Genomic DNA, 10000 nt, shown 5'->3' on the forward strand with positions numbered 1-10000 from the left:
TAATAAGATAAATGGTAGAGATAAGACAGGGCCACCTAGGAACAAAATCAGTTAAACGGACATGATTATCACAAAGGCCCATATTCTGAAACGCTTTACTCTCTCACCACGACTATTTTCCAAGACCACAGAAATGATTACCTTGATTAGACATTTAATTATGTAGAAATCTTGATAATCTATCACTGGAAAATTAAATAAAAGCCTTAAAAATGTTTTGCAGTCTTACCACTATTATTTTCCAAGCCTAGAGAGATGATCAGTTAGGTTCTTAACTGTTTCTCTTTGTAATAATGTAGAAACCTTGCTTATCTGTTAGCAGAACTATAAAAACACCCTTAAAACACATGTAGCTTCAACTAAAGCAGTGGTTCCTAAAACTTTCCAGGCTGGCGTCCCTTTGGTCCTCAAAGGTATAACTAGCGCCCCCTCCCTCCTCCCAAAACACATCCAGGCATCATCTTTTTATCTGTCATGTTCCAGAACTATAAAAACACCCTTAAAACACATGTAGCTTCAACTAAAGCAGTGGTTCCTACAACTTTCCAGGCTGGCGTCCCTTTGGTCCTCAAAGGTATAACTAGCGCCCCCTCCCTCCTCCCAAAACACATCCAGGCATCATCTTTTTATCTGTCATGTTCCAATATATATATATATATATGTTACGGCCATTTTGGAAAATTGGTCGTTTTACAAAATTGCCGGTCATTATGCAAAAAGACCAAATTCGTGGTCACATTGCAAAATGACCTAAATTTCTCAACATTTTGCAAAACGACCAAGATTTTGGTCAGTTTACAAAATAAACAGTATTTTTGTTGGTCCGTTTACAAAATCTCCATACAGTAAGCAGCCAGATGGAAAAAAAAGCGAGGGAATGATAAAACGTTACAGTTGCAGTACATAACCAATGAGTATGCTTAACTGTCCTTATTTTAGGTTCAGCTAATCATCTCACACACACACACACACACACACACACAAAGTTCGAACCACTTCTTTTTGAACACACACACACACACACACCTCTCTCTCCACAATAGTAATGGGAGCTGACTGTTGATACTGTGGTCAGTCAGGCACTGCTGAAAGCCAGGAGAAGACGACCAACGTAGTGTTACTCCCAGTACTTTGTGTGTATTTTATTATACTCTGGAAATCTGTACAATGGAAAATAGAAAAACTGATTTTTATTCAAAGCTGATAGCGGCTGAGGAGAAGAAGGCATCAAATACTTCGAGTTTGTTGTACAGAAATGAATGCGAACAAATTATGAATCGCTTGGATGAACTTAAACGTGTTAACATTAAAAAGACTCAGAAAGACTATCGTTTGTTACGAAAGTATGAAATCCTTGAAGTCACAGTTGAAGGTATCACCGTTAAGATATTGCAGAAAAAGGGAACTAATCTTAGATTCGTATGCGCTGAAGATGTGTTCGATGTGATCGATGCTATTCATCGTGCACGTGGGCATGGAGGTAGAACTATTGTCTTTAGGGAAACAAGTGAAAAATATGCCAATGTTTCAAGATCCCAAATTGAGTTGTATTTACAGTTCTGTGAGGAGTGTCATCTGAAAAAAAGCACTGTACGCAAGTCTGTGACTGTGAAGCCAATTGTATCCAACAGTATGAACTCACGAGCTCAGGTTAGTAAACAAGCACTGGTTAAGCCCGTTGATAGTAATTTCATTATTGCCATGGCTTGTTGTCAGAGGGGAGTCTTTAATACCCTTGCTTTTGTTTACGATTGCAAATATATTATTATTATCTAGCAATATTACATAATCTTTTTTGATGTTCTGTCTATTTGTAGGTCGACTTGATCGATATGCAGAGCCAGCCAGATGGAAAACATCGTTTCATTCTGAACTACCAGGATCACTTGACGAAGATGGTGTGTCTTCGGGCTCTACAGACGAAAACTGCTGAAGAGGTTGCTTTCCACCTCGTTGATATATTCTGTGACAAAGGAGCCCCCCATATCCTGCAGTCTGACAATGGAAGAGAATTCTCAAATAAGGTAAAGAACAAATGATTTATGTAAATCTCTCTCTCTCTCTCTCTCTCTCTCTCTCTCTCTCTCTCTCTCTCTCTCTCTCTCTCTCTCTCTCTCTCTCTCTCTCTCTCTCTCTCTCTTTAAAACTCACAACATAGCAATATTGGAGTTAATGAATCACCCTGTATATGACAAAACCTGATATACGCTTTTCAATTTTCAGCTTGTCAAGGAAGTTCTGATGATGTGGCCAGAGTGCAAGATGGTTCATGGCAAACCACGACATTCCCAATCGCAGGGCTCGGTGGAACGTGCCAACAGGGATATTGAAGCCATTCTCGCATGTTGGATGAAGGACAACAACTCTACACAATGGTCACAGGGACTGCGCTTTGTCCAGTGGAAGAAAAATACCCGCTTTCACTCCGGAATTGGAAGGACACCATATGAGGCCATGTATGGACAGAAGGCTCGTCTTGGTGTTGACGCAAATTCTGTACCAGAGGAAGTCCTGGACGGTATGCAGACGGAGGAGCAGCTTGCAGAGGCACTAGGTGTTGTCAATGAGGTCACAGACACAGAGGAGGAAGAGACAGGTGTTGAAAAGCAAGAAGAAGCATCTGCTGTCATTAACTGCATCTCCTGTGGCAAAAGATATTTTGGTTTAAATGTGTGCAATGTGTGTGAGAACCCATGTCACTCTAATACTCCGTGTTCTATGAGGAATAACGATGCTGATGAGTCTGTGCTTTGTTCCATCTGCAGTCGGAGTCAGAGTATTCATACTGAACAAATGAAGTCCAACATAGAACAACAGAAACAAGCCCAAAAAATGATCGATAATTCTGTGAAGAGATTTCAACCAGCCAAGGTAGGGGAAACTGTGATGGTTCCTGTTCCATTAGTTGACCGCGGACGTGCAGAGTTTCCTAATGTGAAGGCAGTTGTTTTTCAGGCATTGGACAATGGCACATATAAGCTTGGTACAAAACACGGCCTGCTTAAACAAGTGTACACTCGCAACCAATTTACTCCATGTCTAGAAAAATTCCTTTCTCTTGATGATGTTGTACAGGAGCGGGAAGTAAGTCTGCGGGAAGTAGCAATTGCAGAATCAATGGGACAAGGTCAGGGATTCGCTAAATGCTCTTGCACTAAGTCATGTATGACCAGACGCTGCAAGTGTTTAAAAAACTCTGTATTATGCAACAGCAGATGCAAATGCAGTGCCTCTTGCTCCAACAAGGTCGACACACAATAAAATTAGTTATGTTCACTACGTTTTATCATTCCCTCGCTTTTTTTTTCATCTGCCTGCTTGCTGTATGGACATTTTGTAAACTGACCAACGATAATTTTGTAAACTGACCAAAATCTTGGTCGTTTTGCAAACTGAGCAACGATAATTTTGTAAACTGACCAAAATCTTGGTCGTTTTGCAAAATGTTGAGAAATTTAGGTCATTTTGCAATGTGACCACGAATTTGGTCTTTTTGCATAATGACCGGCAATTTTGTAAAACGACCAATTTTCCAAAATGGCCGTAACATATATATATATATATATATATATATATATATATATATATATATATATATATATATATATATATATATATATATATATATATATATATATATATATATAATACAAATTTAAATAAGTTTATTTTAGCAGTTTTAGCTGTGTCAAATATGGAAGTGTAAATCAGTATCTCATTAGTAACCATAGTTCATTGTTTTCACTAATTATCAATGGGATGACTGTGTTTGGTGCAGCTACGAGTATATCAGCTTCTCAGCTCAGGGTGTAACTCATTAAGAAGCCATACATCGCCACGTTCAGTAATTTTCAGTTTCTTTGGAAAAAAACAAGGCGACTGCACTGAAGCCCCGCTCTACTAAATATCATGTTGGGAAGGCAATGAACTACGTACGTATATCTTGACACTACTACTACTGGACAGCAGTCAGAGATTTTATTTTTTAACTAAAAAGTTTTTTTTTTTTTTAACATTAGCCTTAGCTCATGTCATTTTGAATTGAAATCAGCTCTTCCTCAGCCACTCATTTCCTCACCATTGATATCTAAGAATGGATTGATCACCCAGTCTGTAATTTTAAGCACTAAAAGATCATGAAGTCTTTCAGACGTGTATCTATGCACCTCCTTCAGTTGTCCACAAATATTCATACTTTAAGGTCATCATCTGGCATGCTTTTATCCTTCTTCAGTTCAGAGAAGCGTGGAAAGCTTGGAAACTGATAGAATTCATGACGGGCTACTATTTCTTTGAATAAATGTAACGTGGACAGAAAGGTGGAAATAGCTGATTTTATTTAAACAAGATTTCCTTGCAACTGCAAATTAGTTTCATTGAACTTTGTGGACACATCTGACAGAAATAAGTAGTGTTATACTTGATGCTCTTTGGTTCATCATGGCGAACAGAGATGGAATTTTCAGAGAATTCAACAACTGTGTCAAACATTGAACAGAAGCTTCTTAGACAGTTTCCCTTTGACAGCTATCTAACTTCTGTGTGCAACAGCAAATGTTCAAACTCGGCATTATTACTGCAGAGGTGTGGAAACAGTCTGGAACTGAAAGCATGTGCCTTGGTTTTGTTTATTGATATGATAAATTGAATCAATCTGTAAAAATCGACCACTTCAGGTTTTTTCTTTGCATTTTTTTTTTTTTTTTTTTTATGTAGGAAGGACACCGGACAAGGGCAACAAAACTGGAAAAAAAAAGAAGCTCACTGAGGTGCCGGTTCCCGAACAGATGTCGAAAGCTTTAGTAAAAAATACGGGATAAGTGTCTTGAAACCTCGTTCTTGAAAGAATTCAAGTCATAGGAAGGTGGAAATACAGAAGCAGGCAGGGAGTTCCAGAGTTTACTAGAGAAACGGATGAATGAACGAGGATACTGGTTAACTCTTGCATTAGAGAGGTGGACAGTATAGGGGTGAGAGAAAGAAGAAAGTTTTGTGGAGCGAGGCCGCAGGAGGAGGGGAGGCATGCAGTTAGTGAGATCAGAAGAGCAGTTAGCATGAAAATGGCGGTAGCAGATAGGAAAAGATGCAACATTGCGACGATGAGAAAAAGGCTGAAGACAGTCAGTTAGAGGAGAGGAATTGATCAGATGAAAAGCTTTTGATTCTACCCTGTCTAAAAACGTGGTATGAGTGGGACTTCCCCCTTCCCCCATACATATGAAGTATACACTATATACATTGACGAATAAGGCCCATGTACAGAGCATCAGGGCGAGTGAGAAAAACTAGCAGAGATGACTCAAAACAACTAACTTCATAGAAACTGTTTTAGCTAGAGATGAGATGTGAAGTTTCCAGTTGAGATTATAAGTAAAGGACAGACCGAGGATGTTCGGTGTAGAAGAGTGGGACAGTTGAGTATCATTGAAGAAGAGGGGATAGTTGTTTGGTAGGTTGTGTCGAGTTGATGGTTGGAGGAATTGGGTTTTGAGGCATTGAATAATATTAAGTTTCCTCTGCCACAAACAGAAATTTTAGAGAGATCGTAAGTCAGGTGTTTTGTGGCTTCCCTGCGTGAACTGTTTACTTCCTGAAGGGTTGGACATCTACGAAAAGACGTGGAAAAGGCAGGGTGGTATCATCAGGTAAGAGTGGATGGGACAAGAAGCTTAATTTAAAAAATCATTGAAGAATAATGGGAAGAGAGTAGGTGACAGGACAGAACCCTGAGGAACGCAACTTTTAATAGATTTAGAAGAACAGTGACCTTCTACCACAGCAGCAATAGGTCAGGAAGGAAACTTGAGATGAAGTTACAGAGAGAAGGATAGAAGCTGTAGGAGGGTAGTAGGAGGGTACTTTGGAAATCAAAGCTTTTTGCCAGACTCTATTAAAAGCTTCTCTTATGTCTAAGGCAACAAGAAAAGTTTCACCAAAATCTCTAAACGAGGATGACCAAGACTCAGTAAGAAAAGCCAGATCACCAGTAGAGTGGCCTTGACGGAACCCATGCTGATGATGATCAGATCATCAGATCAGGTTGTGAAGCGATAGATGTTTAAGAATCTTCCTGTTGAGGATAGATTTAAAAAACTTTAGATAGGCAGGAAATTAATTAGGACAGTAGTTTGAGGAATTAGAATGGTCACTATTTTTAGGAACAGGCTGAAAGTAGACAAACTTCCAGCAAGAAGGAAAGGTATATGTTGACAGACAGAGATGAAAGAGTTTGACTAGTCAAGATGCAAGCACGGAGGCACAGTTACTGTGTACACTAGGAGGGACCTATTAGGTCCATAAGTATTCGGAGGGTTTAGGCCAACGAGGGATGGAAAACATAGCTGCAAAGGATTTTAATGTGTAACATAAGTAGTCAGGGGATGGAGGGGAGGAAGGAACAAGCACTGAATCATCCAAGGTAGTTTTTAGCAAAGGTTTGAGTGAAGAGTTCAGCTTTAGAAACAGATGAAATGCCAGTGGTGCCATTAGGATGAAATGAAGGAGGGAAAGATAAAAGAAGCAAAGCTATTGGAGATGTTTTTAGCTAGGTGCCAGAAGTCACGAGGGGAGTTAGATCTTGAAAGATTTTGACACTCTCCATTAATGAAGGAGTTTTTGGCTAGTTGGAGAACAGACTTGGCATGATTGCGGACAGAAATATAAAGCACATGAAATTCAGATGATGGAAGGCTAAAGTACCCTTTGTGGGCCACCTCTCTCTATTATGTATAGCATGAGAACAGGGTGTGTTAAACCAAGGTTTAGAAGGTTAAGTTCGAGAGAAAGAATAAGGAATGTATGCTAACCTGCCACGCAGTATTACCTCTGTTATGCGCTCAGCACACAGAGACTGGTCTCTGACACGGAAGCAGTAGTCATTCCAAGGAAAATTAGCATAATACCTCCTCAGGTCCCTCCCCATTAACAGACGCAAAACGCCAGAGGCATCTCTGCTCTGGGGGTCCTGAGGAGGGACTGGAGAGATAGGACAAGATACAGATATGAGATTGTGATCGGAGGAGTCCACTGGAGAAAATAGGGTAATAGCATTAGTAGAGGAGGCAATAGGAGGAGGCAGTAGACACCTGCCGAAACGATAATTACTCCCAGTGAGGTCTAAAGCACTGTTCAGGGGGTGCTGTGAACTTATCATTAAACCCAGCTGTGACCTCACTGAACGTTTCCCTTTGTGTCTCACAACACAAGGGGGTAGTCACAGCCTGCCCTCTAAAGACAACTCTCTTCCTCCACACAAAACTACAAGCACCTAATAACACACACACCCTTCACTCAAAAAATTTTAAAATCATGGCGACTCCTACACCAGCCTCGGAGTCCCCATCTGGGGAGGGGACCATAAATGTCCCCAGGTCGGACTGCCTTTCCGTCGACGACCCTAAGTATCTTGACACCCCCCTCAACTTTTTCTTCATTAACTTCTGCAACATTCGCGGTCTAAGATCTAATTTTCAATCTGTAGAACACCACCTCTCCTCTTCTAAACCTCATCTTCTTTTCCTCACTGAAACTCAGGTGTCTGAGGCAACTGACAGTAGCCCCTTTTCTGTTCCATCCTACTTTCTCTATCCTCATTTTCGATCCAAAGCTGGATGCTGCGTTTATGTGCGCAATGACTTAACCTGCTCTCGTGCCCACGCTCTTGAATCTTCCGAGTTTTCCACCATCTGGCTACGACTACAGAGTCATTCTCATACTAAATTTATCTGTGCTGTATACCTCTCTCCTAACTCCTCTGACTATAAGAAATTCTTTGACTACTTAACTTCGAAAGTGGAGCACATTCTGACCCTCTTCCCTTTTGCAGAGATCTCCATTCTTGGAGACTTCAATGTTCACCACCAGCTTTGGCTTTCCTCTCCCTTCACTGACCATCCTGGTGAACTAGCCTACAACTTTGCTATCCTCCATGACCTAGAGCAATTGGTGCAACACCCTACTCGTATTCCTGACCGTCTTGGAGATACGCCCAACATTCTTGACCTTTTCCTGACCTCTAATCCTTCTGCTTATGCTGTCACCCTTTCTTCTCCGTTGGGCTCCTCCGATCACAATCTCATATCTTTATCTTGTCCTATTACTCCAATCCCTCCTCAGGATCCCCCTAAGCGAAGGTGCCTCTGGCGTTTTGCCTCTGCTAGTTGGGGGGACCTGAGGCGGTATTTTTCTGATTTTCCTTGGAATGACTACTGCTTCCGTGTCAGAGACCCGTCTTTGTGTGCTGAGCGCATAACAGAGGTGATAGTGTCTGGCATGGAGGCGTACATTCCTCACTCTTTTTCTCGTCCTAAACCTTCTAAACCTTGGTTTAACACAGCTTGTTCTCGTGCTATACATGATAGAGAGGTGGCCCACAAAAGGTACTTAAGCCTTCCATCACCAGAATCTCATGCACTTTATATTTCTGCCCGGAACCATGCCAAGTCTGTTCTCCAACTAGCCAAAAACTCCTTCATTAACAGAAAATGTCAAAACCTTTCAAGATCTAACTCCCCTTGTGATTTCTGGCATCTAGCCAAAAATATCTCCAATAACTTTGCTTCTTCTTCTTTCCCTCCTCTACTTCAACCAGATGGCACCACTGCTATCACATCTATTTCTAAAGCTGAACTCTTTGCTCAAACCTTTGCTAAAAACTCTACCTTGGACGATTCTGGGCTTGTTCCTCCCTCTCCTCCAACCTCTGACTACTTCATGCCTCGTATTAAAATTCTTCGTAATGATGTTTTCCATGCCCTCGCTGGCCTAAACCCTCAGAAGGCTTATGGACCTGATGGGGTCCCTCCTATTGTTCTCCGAAACTGTGCCTCCGTGCTTGCACCTTGCCTAGTCAAACTCTTTCAGCTCTGTCTGTCAACATCTACCTTTCCTTCTTGCTGGAAGTTTGCCTACATTCAACCTGTTCCTAAAAAGGGTGACCGCTCTAATCCCTCAAACTACCGTCCTATTGCTTTAATTTCCTGCTTATCTAAAGTTTTTGAATCTATCCTCAACAGGAAGATTCTTAAACATCTATCACTTCACAACCTTCTATCTGATCGCCAGTATGGGTTCCGTCAAGGCCGCTCTACTGGTGATCTTCTGGCTTTCCTTACTGAGTCTTGGTCATCCTCTTTTAGAGACTTTGGTGAAACTTTTGCTGTTGCCTTGGACATATCAAAAGCCTTTGATAGAGTCTGGCACAAAGCTTTGATTTCCAAACTACCCTCCTACGGTTTCTATCCTTCTCTCTGTAACTTCATCTCAAGTTTCCTTTCTGACCGTTCTATTGCTGCTGTGGTAGACGGTCACTGTTCTTCTCCTAAATCTATTAACAGTGGTGTTCCTCAGGGTTCTGTCCTGTCACCCACTCTCTTCTTATTATTCATTAATGATCTTCTAAACCAAACTTCTTGTCCTATCCACTCCTATGCTGATGATACCACCCTGCACTTTTCCACGTCTTTTCATAGACGTCCAACCCTTCAGGAGGTAAACATATCACGCAGGGAAGCCACAGAACGCCTGACTTCTGATCTTTCTAAAATTTTTGATTGGGGCAGAGCAAACTTGGTATTGTTCAATGCCTCAAAAACTCAATTCCTCCATCTATCAACTCGACACAATCTTCCAGACAACTATCCCCTCTTCTTCAATGACACTCAACTATCCCCCTCTTCTACACTGAACATCCTTGGTCTGTCCTTTACTTATAATCTGAACTGGAAACTTCACATCTCATCTCTAGCTAAAACAGCTTCTATGAAGTTAGGTGTTCTGAGACGTCTCCGCCAGTTTTTCTCACCCCCCCAGCTGCTAACTCTGTACAAGGGCCTTATCCGTCCATGTATGGAGTATGCTTCACATGTCTGGGGGGGTTCCACTCATACTGCTGTTCTAGACAGGGTGGAATCAAAAGCTTTTCGTCTCATCAACTCCTCTCCTCTAACTGACTGTCTTCAGCCTCTCTCTCACCGCCGCAATGTTGCATCTCTAGCTGTCT

The 10000-nt window shown here is 41.4% G+C and overlaps 1 protein-coding gene across 3 annotated transcripts in view; it reads left to right on the plus strand.

Annotated features, from left to right (window-relative positions):
• LOC135092762 (lysosomal acid glucosylceramidase-like) overlaps positions 1-10000 on the plus strand; it is a 55905-nt gene that overhangs the window by 32958 nt on the left and 12947 nt on the right. The window contains exons 5-7 of one of the 3 annotated variants that reach the window (XM_063991446.1): positions 1558-1650; positions 1818-2024; positions 2224-3383. The exons of the other annotated variants lie outside the window; for them this stretch is intronic. Coding sequence (XP_063847516.1) covers positions 1558-1650; positions 1818-2024; positions 2224-3261 — 1338 coding nt within the window. The 3' untranslated portion in view covers positions 3262-3383. Of the gene's footprint in view, positions 1-1557; positions 1651-1817; positions 2025-2223; positions 3384-10000 lie in introns of those variants that run through there. 3 annotated transcript variants of the gene reach the window in all.

This window comes from Scylla paramamosain, chromosome 40, assembly GCF_035594125.1.
Source record: "Scylla paramamosain isolate STU-SP2022 chromosome 40, ASM3559412v1, whole genome shotgun sequence".
Taxonomy (NCBI): Eukaryota; Metazoa; Arthropoda; class Malacostraca; order Decapoda; family Portunidae; genus Scylla; species Scylla paramamosain.